This window comes from Diorhabda sublineata, chromosome 4 (assembly GCF_026230105.1).
Source record: "Diorhabda sublineata isolate icDioSubl1.1 chromosome 4, icDioSubl1.1, whole genome shotgun sequence".
Lineage (NCBI taxonomy): Eukaryota > Metazoa > Arthropoda > Insecta > Coleoptera > Chrysomelidae > Diorhabda > Diorhabda sublineata.
This window is the reverse complement of record NC_079477.1, coordinates 3133832-3156537: the sequence shown is the minus strand read 5'-3', so window position 1 is coordinate 3156537 and position 22706 is coordinate 3133832. Positions and strand designations below refer to the sequence as shown.

General features: G+C 32.4%; 1 protein-coding gene across 4 annotated transcripts in view; it reads left to right on the top strand.

Moving 5' to 3' along the window:
- Positions 1-623: 623 nt before the first annotated feature.
- Positions 624-22706, top strand: part of LOC130442381 (tyrosine 3-monooxygenase) — a 46212-nt gene continuing 24129 nt past the window's right edge. The window contains exon 1 of one of the 4 annotated variants that reach the window (XM_056776438.1): positions 624-870. In XM_056776438.1, coding sequence (XP_056632416.1) covers positions 835-870 — 36 coding nt within the window. In that variant the 5' untranslated portion in view covers positions 624-834. Of the gene's footprint in view, positions 871-18879; positions 19251-22706 lie in introns of those variants that run through there. The other 3 variants (XM_056776440.1, XM_056776439.1, XM_056776437.1) reach the window with 3 other exon arrangements.

Genomic DNA, 22706 nt, shown 5'->3' with positions numbered 1-22706 from the left:
ACAAAAAACGCGTGCATTAAAGAGGCCTTATGTAGGTGGTCATGTTTGCGACCAGCGACTACGACTGATTTTGAAAACGCTTCGTTCTGTTGACGGGAAAGTTTGTTGAAAACATTCAAAGTAAAAAAGTAAAGTCGAAGGTGTATTCTAATAGAAACATCTGCCTCTATTCAATCAAATAGCACGACCTAACCATATGGTACTAGGCTACTAGTTAAGTAGTTAAGTTTCTACTACATCCAACAGCTTGTACGTAATTTTTGTTATTATTACTTGGCTATGCTAAATTGTCATTTCATTTCCTATTGAGAAAGGACTTTTGTTTTCCAAAATTTCATCATTTTGACCTATTTCCAATTTCTTTTGATAGTAACTTCATTTTTCTTCATAGTACCGTGTTTGCTAAAAACTGATGTCCTTCATAGCAGCCCTGACGGAAGTTTAATGTCCTACTCGCTCGAGTTATTCGGTTTAATTCGTCCTTAAGTACGTGGAAACATACTAAAGGGGGCTTTACACGCTACGATGAATCGCAACAATGTGATTGACAGATTATTGTCGCTTTACATCCTGAAAGCCGAGAGCGCCGTGGAGCTGATAACAAACGCGGATTTCAAATAATTGTATGATAAAGGTCGAGACTGTTCCTCCAATTTCAAATTAAAATAATCCAACTTATCGAGAGTCGAATGTAAAATTTAATTTAGTGATTAAGCACGTTTTCCACTTCATTTTTTACATGTATGTGTGGATTAACTGAATTGGTTTTAGTGTTAGTGTGAAGCAACTAGAGACATTTAAAAAAATGTAGGCTGAACTTGAGGGATTCAAACAATGGAGATTTATCCTGGGAAAACATTATATTTATTTGTGAGTAATCTGTTTATTTAATAACTTTCGAAGGACGTTAAACTATGAGATTATATTTGTCAAACTTTATTCCATGATATTGCATTGAGAGTTTCAAGGAAATGTTTTTTTGTTTATACACAACAATTCGCCAAGATCAGCTCTGTTAATACTGAATAGTTTATGGGGAAAAGCTAGTAGCGAAGGTGTGTAGTAAAGTTTTCTGATAGATGTTCTCTCATCCATTGAGGATTCTTATTAGACCTATAGCGGCGATTTTGATGATTAACATGAACGTGCTTTTATCAGAAAACAAAACATCATCTAATTGGGTTACTCGAGGTTTTAAGTTGGTATCGTTTCATAGGGATGCATTTAATTTTCCTTCAATATTCGAAAAATTCATGTGTAGCTAATGTAAGGCTCCTTTTGGATCAGAATTATGTGGATTTGTTGAAAATCAAGCATCATATCAACTTCTGTATCATGACCAAAAGAAAATAAACAAAACTTTTTTATTTCAATTCAAATCAGTAAAAAGCAACATTGCAATTGTTTAATATCAAAAGCAGAAAGTATTGAGTGCAATAGTTAGATGGAAATTCTTATTTTTATTAGTTTATCCTCTGAAATGGTACCTTCTGGCATTATAGAAGGACGATAACACGATTTTATGCTTCAATAATGAAATTTACGTATCAAAATCAGTTCGAATAAGATACTTGAATAAATAATCGGCGTTATAACAACTACCTCGCACCCACATGTTCCAAAATATATGTCTAAAACAATGAAGAGGTTCCTACTACTTCTCATTCCTCCCGATGGAATCGTCAGTCTTGTTTGCTTCATCTATGGGTTTAGTGGAAGTAGGGTAAGGTAATGCCATGAAACTTCTAATTTTCTCTTCAAAAGGCGGTCTTTTCTTCTTTGTGTTTTTGTTGTTAGTCATGCTCCAGCTATTTGGTGTCGTCAGTGGTGGAGGTGGATCCCCAGGTCGTGAAATATGCCGTTTTCTTCCTATTTTATTTTTGGTTCAACAGATGATTGATATATTGGATCATTATGTACCAATCGACGTTTACTGCTCGCTTCAAGTTGATGCTGTGTTGGACTTGGAACTTCTTGCGAAAACTCTTAATAGTGTATTTCCAAATTTACCTCCCGCTAACCAATTTCAAAGTACGACTTTTAAATAGAAATTTATTCATACTAACTTTTAATCTATTAATTGGAATTAAAAAGTAGGTAGTTTTTGATTATAATAACTTATTATTGGAATTAGTAACTGAACCAATTAATCAATCAAAATTATATCAATACATTGCTCAATCGACTCATTATATACAACTTCGGGCTCAAAACGTCCTACGACGCTGTCAAATGCCTTTTTCATGTCGCCGCACTTCTAATCGTTTAGATCTGGTGCAAAATTTCTCATTTCCATTTCTTTGTGGTTCAAATATGTCGTAACTGTTTTCGAAATAGACTGATTTTAACGTTTAACGAATTTGTTTCGTACCTCGTATATTTGACCACTACTTGGCGTATTTTTTTGTGTATCTTAAATTATTTATATTTGGTGAATCATTATTTGAACAAAATTAACCGTACAGCTTTCACTGGAGTGAGTAAATAAAAAGTTGTAGCACTTATACAAATTCAAATATACGAAAGAAAGATCAAGTTATTATATAAATTATTCAAGGATTTCCCGACGTCTTGAAAGGACTGTATTGCTGTGAATACCCAACTTTTAACTAGCTTTCAAATTGGTACTAAAATTATTTAATATACAAAAAAAATATACTGTAATAGTTGTTGACGTGAATCGGAAATTCAATCATTTTCTTCGAATCGATATAAAATTAAATCAGCTGATTATATCTCAATTAAAATTAGATGATTGATGATAGTTACCGTTTCATTAATAAAAATGTTCGATATTTTTAGTCGTGGATCTAATTTTGATTTATAAGAAATATTTTGCATTCATTTCCGTGTTTAGTTCTACATTTTCAAAGTGATAATTTCATAATTAAAAAATTTGGAGAAAAATTGAGGAAATTAATAAAAAACAAAGCTTGTAAACGAAATTGCTTAATAGACTAAAGAAAAAAACGAGGAAGGATTAGATTTTACATCAGGAATTCCCAGATAAATAATAGGAATAATAGAAGGAATAAATGAAAACTTGAAAGTTCATATAGACAGAAGAAGATCGGAAGGATCCAGGATGAAGATTAGGGCAAAGCGAAGTTACAGTCTTAAGGCCGGGATACACCACTACGAACTAACTCCGGTCCGTTTTTCCTCCAAAGAACGGATCGGAAGGAGTAAGCACGTATGTCCTATAAGCTTCTAGCCACTCTCGCCCAAGATGAAGAAAACCAGAGACATTTAATGAAGAAAGAACAGAGGAAAACGCAGTTTTTGGATACATCCTTAGTATCGTCCTGATTTATTACAGATTTACTATATAATTCCTGTTCAATCAAATTGTTTGTCTCCTTTTTGAATTAATGTGTTTATGCCTTAACTTTGTATGCAATAAGTAAGGATGATATTTCGATCTGTGGTGTACTTTTGACATTTAATTTCCTCGCAACTTTTTTCCAGATCATGTTTTTGTAATCGGCGTTTTGGTACTGCTCGTTTGTCCGATCTTACAGTACCGGATACTTTCCCACTTTTCGAAAATCTCTCTTGTTTCTATACCCGCCATTATTGCCAATTCGGATCAGACACGTGTCGGGAAGGTGCGAACTAAGGTGTTCAAATTCTAGTTTCATTTCCCTCTCAGAAACTCTGTATGATCGTAGTCGGATTTTTATTTTAGACGATTGATATATTTTGAAAATAACTTTTATCATTCAATCTAAAAAATTTTAATAGCAAAGTTATCTAACGTATTACAAAACTCGATAAGTCGTGTGACTTACACACAGATGGCGTTGCCATTGTCAAATATATGACGTTTATGAAGTACCAACTTTCGAAAGACTTTGTGTAGAATTTCATGACATTTCGATTAGCGAGAAAAAAGTGACAGCTAGTTAAGTAAAGCTATTTTTGTTATTTTCGATACAATGGAATCAAAATAATTTCGTGTGTTAATTTATGTATGTACAAGCTGGGCATTGGCTTCGATCGGGGCTCTGCTTAATCGGAAATAATCATTTGCAATATTGGTTTTTTGAATATAAACGTAGACGTACAAACACCGATGATGGATTATATTATTATGCAAAAAATGTGTTTTTCTTAGTTCGTCACACGACTTTAGTGATGTTATATATGGAGAATAAATTGTAAATAATTCCAGTTAATATTGCAAGAAATGATTTATTCATGTAAACTTATTTGCTATTAAAAATAATTGTGACCATAATAAATAGGTGGTTAATATGATTTGCTTATAATCCATGTGGGCAAAAACTTTCCTATGTTTGTTAAAAAGTTTTTCCCATTCCCAGAATTATTTACGTACACTTTGATCAACATCATGGTTAGTCTGAATAATAGGATTTCAATTTTTTCCACATTTAATTTCCGTTAGATAAACAGAAATATATAGAATGTTAATCAAAAGTTTCTTCATCAACATCATCATAATTAGGCATCCCATTTTATACTTGACGCTATTAAAATTGCTGTATGTTGAATTTAGGAGGTTAGATCTATTAAATTTTAGAGAATAAAACCACAAACCGATCTCAAATCGTCACACGCTCGAGGTCAAATGTCTCTAGCAAAAATTTTGAGCTTCCATTTGTTTTTCTGATTCTAGCAATCCAAAGTTAGTTAGTCTTATCTTTTCAAGATGTTGTTATTGCAGAAACAGGATTGTCCTCTAAGGAAATGAGCAGCTTGGTTCTACTAGAATAGATACCAGCCAGACGCAAAGTGAAGATGATCAGCTGTTGCCTTCGCAAGACATGTCGGGGTTTCTTCGATATTTTTTATATTGAAATTCACTCGACAGTGTGCAGTGAAAGTACCAGTAACTCTTTTCGGTTCCTCTTTGCTTAATGATAGATTCCTTAATGTTTTTCCAATTGTTTATGACTTTAATGCGCGTTCCCACGAGGCGAATTTTGTTGATCGAAGAAAATTGATCAACGACATAAATTTGAGTTCACTCATCTACTAAAAATTGATCAACTACTCTCAGTATTGAGATGGCGTCGACTGTAGTAAATAGTGAAGTGAAGTGTGTGAATAAGAGCTGAAAAATATTTTATGTAACTCGAGAAAAAAATGTGAAACGCGACGATATTGGGTGAGGTAATGGATTTTAGGAAGAAATCAGTTGGGAGCATCACAAGGTTAGAGAAGATTATAGAAACCAATTGAATATGTCTAAAGCAAAGTCTGGGAAAAGTTCAATAATACGTCAAGCACAAAGTTAAAGTTGTAAATAACTTTTAGATATTTGGCTACACTTTTCCACACTTTCAGACCAATTGACGCTCTTTTTTATATTATCAAATACCCGCAAGTAAAATAATAGAAAACTATAATGTTCAACCGATGATGAACTAATTGTTTACACGCTTCAAACAAGCTTCAACTTGTTAGCGATTTGCATGACGAATCGATTTGTTAAACGATGAAGTTAGACTGAATCAACTCCCTAACTTAATATCCTTTTGGGATACCTACAAAAGATTGTGGTCTTCAGAAAGAAAATGTCCTTTCAGTCCTAATACATCTTAGTAGTAGCAGTAACAAACTTTTGGGGTTATCCATCTCCAGAATGTTCCTTTTCCATAACTGTGTTTGCTTATCAACAAAATGGCGTCAGTGCGTGCGTGCATGAATTGATAATAGATCCATTTCCATGTATCTGTCGATAGTGTTTCTACTTGTAAGATGATTTAGCAGGATCCTAGTAATGATGATGGTACCAGAACCAGGCTTCTTGATTTGTTTATTATCAGATGAACCACAAGGATCTTAGTAGTACGGATCCAATGATTGACACACAGGCAAGCCTTTGAACTTTGTCCGGAATTTTTCTCGTAAAGTTATGATGCTTGATATAAAAAAGGTTTCTAACTTTTCTTTCGAAGGTTAGCAGTCAGTTGCAAAGCTGTAGTTTAGTAAACCGATTCATTTGAAGAGTAATCTTGATAATTCCAAAAAAATTAGACTTCGCAAAGTAATGATGATAGTTATATCAACAATTTTCGGTAAATAATGTTTTTCCATTCGGTAAAAACTGCAAATAAAATGTTATATAATGAAATTATTTACGGAATAAAAATTTATTTTTGGTTAGGTAGTATTGACGTAATTAAAATCCTTGGTCGGATCAAATTTGAAATAAGTTTAATAACCGGTATGTCGGTAGTACTACTGAAAAAAATAATTGATGAAAGTGCTACTTTTATTCCGGTATATCAGTAGCAATTTCACGAACAACTGACCTTAACTCAGTATTGAACAGAACATGCTGTGAATCGTGTAATAATTTTTTCCAAATCAATTTCCATTTATTCAGTGTTAATAATGATAGTAATTAATCATCAATTACCGACAGTTTGAATGAAATATGCGGTTTAATCTATTTTAATAAACACAAAACCACAATTTTTGCATTAATGCTCGTTAAAAGTTCAGAGTTTTACCAGGAACATATAAAAGAAGTTTTTTCGTCGTATCACTTGTTTTAATATTCTAATTGTAGTTTTTTATAATACTGTTTTTTCCAAATATAATCACAGGGTAAATATTTTTGAAAATTCGTCGAATTAGCGTCACCGTAATAAATCAGACTATAAATTCACTTGTTGGTGATATTTTAGACAAAAACAACTCTATTATTTCTCTTTGACTTCTTGTAATTTATTTAGGTTGTCGAAAATATAGAGTACTGATGAAATTACGAAGTTTTGCTACAAAAAATTGTAATAAAAATTGATAGGATCCAAATATCCAAACCGTATTAATTGGCCTGTATTATTTTGGACTATATATGATCTTAAACATTTTTTAAGGTTATATGTTAATCTTCCAACTTTATCTACTGCCCTCTAGTATTTTTGTTGAGTCAAAAGTTTTTGTGATAAGCATATTTATCTCAATTTTTGAGTATCATCATCAATAAACCTCTTCAGCCTTACGAATTATTGATAATTGATAATGATTTTCATTTCAACCCATTTATCAATGTAGAATGTCTTGCAAACTCTTAGTAGAATTGATATTTAACACGTCGAGCCCCAACCAAAATTAATAAAGTTTCCCCAAGGTCTAAAAAAGTGAAAAGTGATGTTTTTTGTGGGTATTATACAAGTTTGAAATTACCCAAAACCATTTATTGGAGACATTGCAAAAAACTAAGGATTACCCATAGACATAGTACAAAAAAAGCTGTAGAAATGAGGCGGTAAGCATTGACAGACGATCAGGAATGGTTGGAAAGCAAATAGCAATTTACAAAACATCTTTGAGCTGTTATTTGGTACAGAAATGATGAATGCTTACATCCTTTACAAAAGTATAACAAAAAAATATTGCAATTAGATTTTCAAATCTGAGTATCAAAGAAGTTATTGACGATAGAAACGACAAAACCAAAGAAAAACCATTGCTTATCGAAGAAAGAAGGTCCAAGTCGCAAAGTGAGAGATTCTGTAGGATGCAGTAGAAAAATCATGAAAAAATACAAATCAATAAGTGTGAGGTGATGTTTCAAGGACCCAGGACGGTTCAACTACGATCTGGGCTGTGGAGAGAGTGCAATTATAGGCCTATGGACCGCACCGAGGCTCAACGTGTTAAGAATGATTCAAATCCTAGATGCATATGAATACAGTTAGACAAATATACAGAATCCCATTCAAAGTGATGATCAATTGAAAATCATCTACTAGATATATAGATGGTTCAAAGCTAGTGCGAGAGCTGGATTTGGCATTTTTGGCACCAAAATGCAAGCTATTCATGTCGCCAAGAAAATCACACACAATATTTCCTACCTACCTATAAACATATGTAAGACGGTTAACAGTAGTTCCATGAGATGTCGTATCAATAGATGGTTAAAGGATGAGCTGGGGTTCGAAAGATTTTAAACCACATCAAAAGGGATCAAAAAATTTTGAGGAACTTCTCGAGATATCCAGGAACGACATTAAACTGGAGGTCAGTCTTCTGACAGGTCATTGTTTCATCAAATACCGCCTTAAGAAGATGGGCACGGCCGAAAAAGATTCTGTGAGCAAAACATAATAACAATCAAAGCATATCCTTTCGAATTTGGGCTTCTCGATATAGTGGTGCTAACGGCTTGAGAAACGAGACACAAACACGCAGACAAAAAGCCCCTTTTGCGAGGAGTTTACATATTTTGAAAGCCAGAGGTATGAGATGCAGAATCATGCACATAAAGGTATAGATGTAGAGCGGATGGAGATCCAAATGGACTTCCTAAACAATCTAATTCAAATATACTGAAATTTCTCTTTTTACTTAGAGCAAATCGATATCTACCGTAATTTTCCTGATCCTGTTTTTATTCTATTCTTGTATTGTATTGGTCTGTGTCTAGTCTAAGACATATCCTCAATACTCTTTGTTTCAATATTTTAATATCGTTTTTTAATTTTATTGTGTTCTTTCCAGTACGTAAGTCATCATCATCGTTATATAGTTCCCACTAGGCAACTCAGTACGTAGCCTGTTGATTGTGATTTCGAATATGTTTTAGTTGATTCTTGACCTTTTGTCCTCTATTTTCCGTATACCCAATCTATTACAATGTTAAACAGGGTTGGCAATAGCGCAATCCTTTTTCTATTTGGAGTTGTTGGGATAATTGTCCTTCAATTCCTGGACTCTGACTGAGCAATTGTTATTAAAAAGTTATTTATTATCACTTCGGGATCATCTCAGTTTTTGTTTTCCATTTTTTCCATAAATCTAGTCATAATCTTACTTGATAAGTTTCGTAACGTGATGGGTCGGATATATAATGTTTCCTATTAATTTTCGTTGATTTCTATGTCTAATGGACTTTTTTAAATATCCAAAATTGAAATCAATGTGATAAATAACGAAATTATTCATATCAAATAGATATATTTAGCAATATTTTTTTTAAGAAATAAAAATTAGAAAAGATATATGTTTAAATTATTCATATTTTTTTCAATAACGATATTGACCTCAATCTATCAACCGAAGGTCATTATCTAATTGCTTATTATTGGTTAATATTAATCTACTTCCTTTTATCTACCACTATTCGTAATAAATTCGCAATCGTTCATATAGAAGAGTCATTAAAAATTTATTGAAATTTTATAATTTGACATCGGAAATACGAAAAAAATAAATAAATCACAATAAACACAATTTAAATACGACATATTATTATATTTAAGGAATAAAGCGTGTTATAATACAAGTATAATATGCAGACATACTTCTTTTTGAAGTCCTCGACCTGTTGCGGAGGATTTTCCGTAAGAACGCGAATCTGGATTTACCCCGTGTCAACGGCCGTTCACGTATCTGGTGCCCAATTCTCTTTTTTCTTCATCTAGAGATAAAACCACTCATTTCATCTATTAACTTTCGTTTTAATTCAACTTGAAAGTTATAGTTTTCCATATAAACGAAAATAATTTGGAGTTCAAGTAGTAATCTTAAAAAAAATCCAATGGCTTTGAAATAAATATTGAAGAAATATTTAATTTATAAAGTTTGTACTGCATACAACACAAAATTTACGTTCTACCTGAATTTTGATACACCTAAGGTTGCACTTTAAGTGAATTCGCTACACAAATTAATTTATAGATTTTTAAGAATATTTGGAAAATAATTACAGACGATTTGCAATAGAATTATCACTTTTAATGCCAGGACCGCCAAAAATATATTTATAACTTTTATTATAAACATTTTGAGATAACAAAATTTTCTCCTCAATTTCTATATCCAGAGCTTTACGTTATTTTTTAAATGATAGTTTTATAATATATATTAAATTCTAGTAAGAGCGTGAAATGCTTTATTATCAAAAAATAGTTTGCAATGTAGACAAAATCTTGTAAAAAACTAAGAAACAAACACACAAATAACTAAATAAAGACACAATTAAAATAAAATCTTAATATGAACTATACAAAAGGAAACAATTACCTTTTAAAATTTAAATTTCCAGTCTTCAAATTATTGCGAAATGCGGGAGAAGATGTAATAGATTTGTTTGTAAACAGCAAATGATTATGCATTTTTTAGCATTGTAAAGTATTGAGCTCTAAACTAATTCTGAACGTGGAGGAGTTACTAAGTGGGTAGCTGTGCAACGATCTCTCTAAAATTGGAGAATCGTGCTTAGGAATTAGGCAAACAGAGATTCTAAGATGAATAAAGAAAGAAGAGTCAACATTTTTAATATTTTAAAGCAGTGAGCCCTGCTGTTTAGTCCGAGTAAATATCTAACAGATCTCTTTTGTAGTTTGAAGATTCGCTCAAATTGAGTCGCACCACACGTACCACAGAAGGGAAGGGCATATCGGAGATGCGACTCAATAAGGGTTCCTTGGGAAGTGATCTTAACGCAAAACAAGAAAATGTAATCCCCATTTCAAAGAATTAGGTCACTAGATACGCCCTATGAAGTGCCTTGAAATCAGGGTTGCTCCAAGAGAAACTAATAACGTCTGCAATTCACCACTAATGTCTAGATTTCACCAGGATACAAGATAACCGATGGACAAAAAGAATTCTAGATTGGAGACCGAGAACAGACAGACGAAATCCAGGAAGACTGACGATATTAAAAGAATACAGACAAATTTGGTAGCAACCATTCAGAGCAGAGAAAACTGGAAGCATTTGGAGGAGGGATATGTCCAGCAGTGGACGAGATAAGGCTGAATAATGATGATGATGATGATGAATGTTTAGATAGACATTATCGTTGATAAACAGATGAAACCAAATAAGGCCTAGTACTGAGTCATGGGGCACTCCACATTCTATAGGCTCTCAAGAAAACATCGTTGTATGAACCCTTACAACCCTTACTTCTTAGGTAAAGTATGACACAATCGAAAGCTTTAGAAAAATCACAAAATTTTGATGGTGGTTTAGGTTAGAGAATGTAGCATCATTTGGGCATTTGTTACTTAAAAACCCAAACCGATGGGTGTAAAATTTTTTATAGTTATACATAAATGATAAAAGCTTCTTTTTGACCAATATTTAATCTTGATAACCTGAGAAGAAATGCAATTGGGCCATAGTTTGATGCTGTCTTATGCAGAGGTATATTTATTGTCGTCGATTTGGAATGAAATGTTTATTAAAGTGGTAAGGCGATTTAAAGTGTACATTTTCACTTCAATTCCATGAGTACCAGATGATGATTCATTTTTGATGTCATTAATTTTACTGCGAAGTAGTACTGAAGCACTGCTGAAAGTACGGACATAAAGAAGAAACTGTGTAAATTCGCATTAGCTTTTATTTTGTGTCCTCAAATAATCCATTTATTCATTTTCAGTTCACAAAAAACAAGACCTCGTTCGTATTAAAATTTTAGATAATTTTTTTAGATTTTCTTCGCATTAATGCAATTTAATGCAAAAGATAATTACACAGATAAAGGTGAAATAAAAAGTTGCATTGATACAATTCATTCTCGGTTTATGACGAGGATACTTTTTATTATTGTTGCAGTAAATACGGAATTCATTAATTCACCAAGAAATTTGCGTTATACTTGATTTGGATACCAATCAAACTTTCAAGTACCTTCATGAAGATCATAAATTCTATCATTCAAATGTCAATTTTAGATTTTTATCGTAAAAATTCAATAACAGAATGTATAGACAAATAGTATAGATAATAGTAATTTGATTACACAAAATTTAGAGCATCACTCTCTAATTATTTAATTCTCAAAATTTACTTACCTCAATTATAAAAAGTACTGTAACTGATAATTACTCAACAATTATTGTAGTACCACTGGAATGTGATATACCTAAACAAAGGAAAATTACGAAATAATACGGGAGAAATTAAAACAAGACAAACCGCAAATATGATTGAGATGATTTCTATAAAATTCAACAAGGAGATGCCATGATATACCATTTTTCAGACTTTAGGCAAAAAAATTAAACAACACACTATTTTAATAAGTCTCGGAACAACATTCTTGAAAAAAGTAAACCTTTACTTTGTGTCTTCCTTGATCTCGCGAAGGCATTTAATACGATGTGTTTTTCGCAGTTGCTAGAGTCAGTATTTTGGATTCCAGAGGTGGTCATGGAGACTCCTTCATTCCTCCTTAATGGACAGACATCATTATAAAAAGATATGTCTGTTTCTAAATAAATAGTTTTATTAAATACAAAAAACAGTTCCGTGGTTGATTCTGCCAGTAGTCGTATGCTTAAGCCATGTCTCAGTACAAGCCAAATTGAGGTGGATCCACGAATGATTCATTAAATCAGTTATGTTTCTTTAGATCTTACCCATAATTACATGGATAACTGTGGTCATTCTAGAGCTAATACATTCAAACAGAGATCTAACCGGAGACGGAACGAGCGCTTTTATTAGATCAAAACCAATCGATGGTAGGCTTGCTCGTCATCGTACAATTTGGTGACTCTAAATCAACTGTCGATGGTAAGTTCTGCGCCTACCATGGTTATAACGGGTAACGGAGAATCAGAAGGCAGCAGGCGCGCAACTAACCCACTCCTACACGGGGAGGTAATCATCATCTAACGAGGATCAATTGTCGGGCAAGACTAGTACCAGCAGCCATGGTAACTTCGGCTCCAATAGCTTTTATTGAAGTTGTTGTGGTTAAAAAGGTAGTAGTCGAATCTGTGTCCCATGCCGTAGGCTCATTGTACGTGGTGTCAACTGTCGTGCCGTGGGATGTCCTGCCGGTGGGCTTAGCTCGAAAGGTTGCCCCAATTCAATCCCTCCGCGGTATTCTCGACTGAGTGTAGAAGTGGGCCGACACTTTTAGTTTGAACAAATTAGAGCGATTAAATCAGGCCAAAATTTTGTCTGAATACTGTGTGGAATAGGACTTTTTCTATTTTGTTGGTTTTCGGAAACACGAGGTGATGATTGATAGGAACTGATGGGGGCATCCGTATTGCGAAGTTACAGGTGAAATTCTTAGATTGTCGCAAAACGGACAGAAGGGAAAGTAGTTGAAACAAACGCCTTTATTGATCAAGAACGAAAGTTAGAGGTTCGAAGGCGAACTAGTTCTAACTATACACGAAGCCAGCTATCGATCCGCCTACGTTGCTCCGATGATTCATGTTAGGGATTGGGTTATGTTTTGTGGTGACCCTCATGGAGATGAACCCCATCCTCTACCTTTTATATGAATAGTATTTTGAGCAATAACTAGATTCTGAGCATTTATGATGATACGGTTGAGTTTTTGACTGCTGATTTCTTTGAGGAACCCAAAATATTAGTAGAAACTTACATTAAAATTAAGAAATTTGTAATATTTGATTATAAACTTATATAACTTGATTGTAAATTATAAAAAAAACTTTATTCATGCGTTTTACGTGTAGTATCAATGTCATTTGTAAAAAATCCACTAGTAGATTGTAAGAGCCTTGTTTTGAGGCCAGCGAGGACGAATCTCCAAGATTAGAAAGCCTCCACTGGGAATAGTGAGGGCAATTGAAGAAACTGAGATTATCCAAAAAATTCGGACCGATAATGTCTCCTTATTCTTACTATTAGAATTTATACGAGCTCCGTTTTTTTCTTAACCTCCGATCGCTCCGTGCAGACGCTACGCGGACAGAAGAAAGCGGGCGTGCGCTGTAGGCAGCGAGTGCGAAGCTCTCACACTATAAACTCCCCCATTATTGACATTCAGGGTCAGTCGGCGTTGTGCTACAGCTACGTAAACATTATGGTGCATCCGCCAAGTGTGAATTGGGAAGTGTGATTCGTTTTATACAGGCTGAAGGCCATATTGCTGCAGAAATCCATCGGAGAATGTGTCGTGTGTATGGGAAAAACTTAATGAGTGGTTGTATCGAAATTTTAAAGATGGCCGTAATGATGTGCACGATGAAGGGGGCCAAGGGCGCAAATCTGTCGTTTCAAATGACCTGGTTCAAGGAGTTGACAGAATGGTTAAAGAAAAACGTAGATTGATCATTACGGCTTTGTCTACGGAATTTCAAAAAGTTTCAAGATTTGTTTTGTACTTTACTTAAATTCATTGGCGGTAGCGGTAGCGGTCATAACTAGAGCACGTCTCAAATGAATGTTTTTCAAAACTTTTTATTTGAAAACAAAATATAATAAAGTTATAATGATTAGAAAATGTTTGTATATTCTGATTTAAAAAAAAATTAATAATATTATCAAATATTTCACAACATTGGGAATTGGTACGAAATATTATGTCAAAAGGTTGATTAGAAGTAGAAATTTTTTAAAAAAAATTTCATCTTGATATAAAAACTGGATAATTTTTGAAATGCGTTGAAAATAAAAAATGATAGTATTCTGAAAAATGAAATAAATGACAAATATTCCAAGGTTTATTTCTTTAATTATTAAAAGTATGTAAAAATTATATAACAAATGTTATAATTCCAATTATAATAGAAAAATATACTTTCAAAGAATGTTGACTTTTTCTATACTCCGACATGATTTATATCGATTTCCATCAACGAAAAAAAGTAAATTAATATTTCAATATTTCCATCGATTATCAATCGCCATCGAACTAAAGACCTTTCGACTACACAGGACAATGAAGTAAACCATATAATGAGCGAGTAATACTCTTTATTTGATCTACGAATATCAGTGTCAGTCAAAAACTAACCGCTTCAGAAATGAATTCGAAAACTACCAATGAGTGTGCAAAAATATATTGCAGCGATAAAAAATTCATTTGAAACTATAATAGAAAAAATTTTTAATGAAAATTAACAGACTTTTCCAAATCTATCACTAGTGTGTACCGGGAAAGCAATTAAGAAAAGCCGCCGGACATATCTTAGGAAAAGATGATATTAAAGCTTCAAGGAAACAAAAGTGACCCCAGAAAACAAATATTTGAAGTGGCACTTTATATACAAAACTGAATTAACATTGAAATAGCGAAAACCTCATATCGATATCTTTTTTCTGTACGGAGATATCTTAAAAAATGACTAATGAGCTATTGAACATCCTTCACCACAAATCTTGTGGACAGATGAGGGTGCATTTCATTGTAATGATGGAGTAAATCGCCATAATATGCACTACTGATCCGAAACGTACTCCAAGAGGTGAATAGGACTTGATAGTCTATTTATTTGGCCACCAAGATCTCCAGAACTAACTTACTTATATTCGTGGTGCTGAATAAACATCTAGTTCATACCAATAGACCCACGTCAATGGATAATATGATTGATAGAATACGATAGGCAATATGAAATATTTCAATGGTAGAGAGTGAAACTGTTGTCCTATTCATGGGTCAGCGACTGATTCCATTTGGTCCTCTGTACATAAACGTTGAGCTCCGCAATCAATACATCCTTATCTCGGCGGAAAATGCACTTTTTTGGATAATATAGGGGCTTGGGACTTTTGGGAACAAATGATCACCTCTAATAATGGCTTGGAAGTTGTGACGAAGTTCTTAAGAAGTAAAAAAGACTGAATTTAGCTTAGAAAGTTTTGATTTAAGATTTTGGTTGAGGCTTGATTACTTCTTGGATCATCAGGAAGTTGTGACAAGTGACAGTTTTCAACAAAAAATTGATGTATGCCTCAAAAAAATTGATCCAAATAATTTGATAAAGACCGAAATAGAAACGTCGAATTTTGACTTGTTATTCTGGACTGATTTTCTTTCAAAAGAGACCTAAGAACAAGAATAAAGGGATAAAAATGTGATGGAGGAAACGCTGGAATATTTAATGAAATAAAGGCAAAAAAGGTCTAAAAATAAATGCTAAAAAGAATGAAGAGACAGGGAGAAGATAGAGAGCAATTGGTTCAAGTGACTTTTGCTGCAGAGACAATGGAAGGGGTCCAAATGATACTGAGAATAGAAAAACAAGTACGCTCTATTTTGGGAACGATAAAAGTAGAAAGTAGGAAGAAGAAGTTCTAGGATAGTGAGGTAGAGATAATTATTAAAACAACAAGAGTAACATTGCTGGGACATATATGAAGAGCTTGACCAGAAGCTGGGATAAGAATGTTACTAGAGTGGATACGAGAGGAAGAGGAAGGCTAAGGAAAGAACAAAGAGATAGAAATGAATGAATATGGGTAGTCAGAACTGGAGAGAGCTAGTAAATAAAAGAATTGCTTCAAAAATATGAACAATATAGAAAAACTAACACCAGATCTGGATTCAATCGAAAAAAGAACCACGAAGATAATTTTATTGTAGTTATTTCTTAATTTTATCCAATTTTTTATATATTTCTTCCTCCCATTTATCATAGATCTGTATTATTATTGAAATTATTGTTTCTGTGAAGTATCAACAATGATTAATAGGGAAAAATGATAAAGTGGTTTCTCTTGTTTTACATAATTCCATAGTTAATAATTATCTGACGCAAATACAAACCACACATCTTCAGGATTAATGTATGCGTGCTACTTCAGATTCCGAACTGGTTTTTTTAAATAAACTATATGCTAAAATTTACTGTTTTAATAGTCAGTTTTTTTATATGATTCTTGGGATTTGGGTTGATGGGTAATCATGATAACAACTATACTGGCGACTTTAGATAGGTAAGCAAGAAAACGCATGCATCTGAAAGTTGTTTAATATTACAAAAGGCTCTCGCTGGCTGGAAGAGATTTTGTCCTATCTCTATGAATTAAACACAGAAGGCAAAAAGTATGATATGAATTAAATAATAAAGTTTTAAGTTGTTGTGTATCAAACTTTATATGAAAGAAATTGTATTATCAGACAAGCAGTATTTGAAGGAGGCTCCTCCTGAGCTCTTCTTGAGACGCTACTTCAGATGGACTAGCGAGGAATAGCATCTGGTACGTTGTTAAATGCTATACAAGGCTTTTGCTTCACTTCATATCTGGCATAATTCAAAATGAAGCCTTTTTTCTATTATATGGCTGCGAAACCTGTAACGAAATCAAGAACGAACATTTACCCGAAGAGATTCGGTTCTATTTCTATGATTTCAATTTGGTTCGTTCTCTTATGAAAAAACTTGGCTGTGCATCAAACTTATATAAGAGAAATTGTATTGCTAGTCAAAGGACAGTATTTTGAAGAAGACTTGTCCTGAGACCTTCTTGAGACGCTACGTCAGATGGACTAGCGAGGAATTGTATCTGGTACGTTGTTAAATGCTATATAAGGCTTTTGCTTCACTTCATATCTGGCATAATTCAAAATGAAGCCTTTTTTCTATTATATGGCTGCGAAACCTATAACGAAATCAAGAACGAACATTTACCCGAAGAGATTCGGTTCTATTTCTATGATTTCAATTTGGTTCGTTCTCTTATGAAAAAACTTGGCTGTGCATCAAACTTATATAAGAGAAATTGTATTGTTAGACAAAGGGCAGTATTTTGAAGAAGACTTGTCCTGAGATCTTCTTGAGACGCTACGTCAGATGGACTAGCGAGGAATTGTATCTGGTACGTTGTTAAATGCTATACAAGGCTTTTGCTTCACTTCATATCTGGCATAATTCAAAATGAAGCCTTTTTTCTATTATATGGCTGCGAAACCTGTAACGAAATCAAGAACGAACATTTACCCGAAGAGGTTCGGTTCTATTTCTATGATTTCAATTTGGTTCGTTCTCTTATGAAAAAACTTGGCTGTGCGTCAAACTTATATAAGAGAAATTGTATTGTTAGACAAAGGGCAGTATTTTGAAGAAGACTTGTCCTGAGACCTTCTTGAGACGCTACGTCAGATCGACTAGCGAGGAATTGTATCTGGTACGTTGTATCTGGCATAACTCTAGTATATAGCAACTAAAGCTATTAAGGAATCAAGGAGGAATATTTCTAGCTCTTTGAATTGAACAAAGAAGACCAAAAGAGTGTTATGACTGAAATTCCGCCATATATATGTTCATTTCTTCAATAATATTTTGATTTTTACGATTTATATTGCTCTGGTATAGAATTTTTGAATCAAACTAAAAAATTATACTAATTTATGATATTGGAGCTTAGAGCTCTAATGGCTGCTTGACTATCAGACAGAATGATGATCTCCAGTCTCGTGCACTCCTATTCCAGTTCCATCTACTGTTTTTCCTCCATCCGTATACCATTTAATGGCATTTCTTGTATGGTGTTATTGCTTTTACAGTTTATTATTGAGGTTTTGAGTTTTTTTCAAAGTTTTTTTCGATGTGAATCGGTGGATTCATCGCTAATCATCAAACTTTAAGATGGCAATGTCAGAAACTGAAAATCATATTTTTTAAAATTAATAACACCTAAAATGATGAATGGTGCGGGTTATTCAATATTGAACGTTACAATTTCTTACTAATTTTATTTATAAATGTAGAATTAGTAATTAGAAATTAACAAATACATTTTTACTCAAGTAATTGAAAAAATACATCTAGAGTAGTAATTTATACAAAAGTGAAAATAGCGACTAAACAATATGGAAAGTGAGAGACAGTTATGTTGTTACCAAATCTAGATTCTTTAAAATAACAATTGTTTGTTAACGACTGCATTTTTTGACAATAAATATAAATTTTTCAATATATTCATGGTCCAATTCACACGAAATTCAAGTAAAAATGTTAATATTGCACGCTGTAATAAATTAAATACATAAATAACACATGAGAAAGTATATCTGAGTAGTTGATATTATTATTTCATTTCTAATTGAACGCGAGGGTATTTTGGATATTTTTCGAAAAACTATGGCGTAAACAACATTAATTACTTTCGCTGTATCCGAAGAACAAAAATAAAGAACCATTATATCGGAGATCCCCTATCACATTGCAGAAAACCTTGTAAATTACGCATTCGCGGGGATCCCGGAGTCGCCGGCACGCAAGGGTCGGACCCCCTCCAAAAATGGGGAGCAACTACATATACCACCTCGCTGGACACTTGTCACTCACTTATCAACTCGCTGACCAACGTTGCATAGCCTCTTTTTGACAGACGGTATTACTATCGTGGTCGTGTGGTTTTCATCGTCGGTTTAGAGTCTTACAGCAGTGAAAATCGTATTTCAGGCTGAGACAGCGAGTTTTTCTTCATCGCCCGTTTGAATCTCTATAATATTGAAAAATTGTAATACAATGGCCGCCGTTGCAGCTGCACAGAAAAATCGTGAAATGTTCGCTATCAAAAAATCTTACAGCATCGAGGTACGTGATTTGTTGTGATTTATTTTAGTGTTATTTATCTGTGATTTTTGTGATAATTGTTTATGAGGTGAGCAATGAGGAGGAAATTCATTTCGCGCTTATTAAATCTGATTAAAATTCAATTTTCATTATTTTATTTGATGAGAGAAAATATTATGAAAAATTTTTCCTCTTCATTGTTTGTTTCATAATCTGGTAATTTTTCCAATTTGAAATATGTATTATCTCCTTATTTTATCGGAAAATACCGTTTTTTAATATTTTCATTAACTTTCTATTTGTTTGTTATTACAATTTTTGATTTCACAAAAATTGTTGTAATTTTTGGTAATCAGAAAAATTATTTTTATTTTTCTTCAATGTCTAATTCATATTTCGGTTCGTTTTTCAATTTGAAACGCGTGCTTTTTTGTTGTTTTTTAAACTTAAGATCGACTACAATATTTTAATGTTGGAAAAAACGTTTTTTGCTTGTTTTATTCATCTTTCATTTAAAACAAAATAGTATATACGCATTTTTATGATTCTCGAAGAGAATTTTCAATTGATATAATCATTTTTTCGTATAATAAACCATTTATATAAACTTTTTGCCACAAGGTTCGTTAATATGGTACAAAGAAAGAAAAAATAGGACAGAATAAACAAAATTTTTATTTAAATGTACCGTACTTTATTCAAAATGCAATAACAAGTAAAAAATGAAATTTTTTGTCCAAATTTATATAAAACTAGTCTTTAGAAATCACTTGAATATTAGATTTTCAATATCTGTTTCTTATAAAAAATTTAGTGCATCAAATTGTTCAACAACTTTTTTTTTGATACAAAGTAATACTTTTTCTTCTTATTACCCTTTACCTCTTGTGTTTTTTTTGTTATAAAATGTCTTCCCCATCTCCTCTTGTGCTTAATTTTTCACCATTTTTTCCATTATTGGTTTTTATCTTTTCAATGCTTCCGTTTTTTACTTTCTTGCCGTCAATATCATCCCAGAAGTTTCTTCTTTATTTTTTCATCATTAATTTTTGTCTTCTCAATTTTTCTCCTATTTTTTCCTGTCAATATCATTTCCAAAGTCAATATTAGTATAGCAGGTTCTTTTTTATTCTTTCTATCATTGGTTTTTGTGCAGTTAAAGCTATAATGATGCAGCATTGATGAGGAAGCTGTTATCATTTATTGTCAAATACCAAATACACTTTCAGTCTGCACTGGATTATTTCTTCATTGTTTGCAGCTACCCTTCAAGGTCTGCGACTTATTCACTACCTGCGACTGCTGTTCTATTAGGTTATGTAGATATTTTCAACCAAATAGGTAACTTTGTATTCAGTCTGCTTAAGTTATCGTTATCTTAAATTAATACGGCTTATAGATGCAATATAAATATGATTCATAAGTTTTAGAAAATCCGCCGAGCGTAAGAAATGAATATTAAATACAAAAATCCGGTTTTTTTCTAATGAATTATATCATTTTGTTTGTTTATATTGCTTAATTATCAATCAAACCATAACAAACTATTTTTTTGCTACAATATATCAAGAGAATACCGAAAAAATATTTTGATAAAAATTTTATTGTGGTATACCCTATTTCGAGCTACTGTCAACTTTGATTTCATATATTTATTCACAATTATGTGTTCAAAAACGTAAAATTGTATTTTTAATAATTGTTTTTAATTGCTCAACAACAGCGTTTTTTCGAAATACGTGTCTTACTTCGTTTTCAAATGCCTGATAATATCGTTAATTCGAAATTCGTGTTGATAATTTTTCACTTTCTAATTTAATACATTTTAGAATAGGAACCATTATCAACAAGGTTAAACAATCTTTGTTTTCCTTTTTTTTGGTTTATCTATCCCGTTTTTAATACAGTGTGATTTACCATCATCTTCATGAGCTTTGTCTATTTCATCTGATGTTGGCGATTACCAAATGGTTTTCCACCATACTAAACAATACGTATACCAATTCTTGTATATCACATGATAGTTGTCCCGGCTTTTATTCGACCTTGATTTTACCTTTCAATATTAATTGTAGCAAACTATAATTAGTATGGGCCCCAAATGTCTTTGGAATTCGTTTTTTGCTTGTTGTTTCCATGGAATGCGTTGTCGCATTTATTTGGAGTATTTTCTATATTTATTATTTAGTCTATACACTTAGTCCTTTTTGACAACGAAGTTTTTCAGTTTCATCTTTTTTACACCATCAAAGCTAAAGTGAAATTTCAAAATCAATTTATCTTCTGGATTTTTGAATATATTTTCACAATTGTTTTTTCAATGTATGCTTCGGAATCTGGTTTTGTACTAACCATATATCTGTCTCGTTAATCTCTTGCTACCTGAATATAGGACAAAAAAATGCTTTTTTTTACAATCCTTCAGATTATTTTTAGCTTTAGAAGGTTGATTTTCATGTAGTCACGTTTTTTCGTTAATTTTTTTAATGCTATGCTTCTTAGAACATAATGAATACATTTGATTGATGCGTAAATGTTTTTTTTCCCGGCGAGAAAAATTTTTTTCTCACTGTCTCAAAATAAATCTCAAAATAAACATGAAATATCACTTCCTGAAGAATTTATTTTCAATAAAGTCTATTATCAATTGAGTAATCATCTTAAAACGATTCAATTTATTAAAATAATAATTGATAGTGCAGCCTCAACAATTCCAACATGAATTCCCAAAAAATTTGATTCCAAAATTTTACCAGATATCTAATTTGTTTGGAAGAAGTTAGATAATCCAATATTTTGTTGTAATCTACTTTTTGTATTGCGGTATATTTCAATATGATCAGTTGTACAAAAAATGTTGTTTGTATTTCGTGTACAAAATTCCTGTTTATATGGCGCATTTGAGAGAATTTTTGATTTGACCTACGGTTTTGGCGAAAAATAAACACTGTAATCGAAAACATTTCGCACAAAATAAAATTAAATCCTAAAGATTAATTTCAGCTACAAAAAGTTGATATTGGTATATGAAAATGATGTAATTTTTGAATTATGAAGATGATTTTCAATTTTTGACAAGTAAATTGATATTTTTAGTCATTGGAATGGATCGATTGCAAGTGCAAAAATCAAATTTATTAAAGGAATGTCTTTCTTGCATACTCAATGCATGTGAACTATATTATTAATGCGTTATAAAATCTTTAATGCATTAATCATTTAAACATTATTCAATTCACATATTGATATTATTTAATAACGTTACGGTAAGATCATGGTCAGTGTATGAATCATAGAGAAAGTACATTGTGAATATTACCAATGATTTGAATTGTACAATCCACAGTCATCTTTATCGCTGGAATTCCTCACAAAAATATAAATTAAAAACAGTTTCTGAAGTAAATAGAACTACTGGTTTAAAACGTTCAACGGTTAAAGATAAACCAGAAGATTCCACGAGTCTCAGAAGATTAT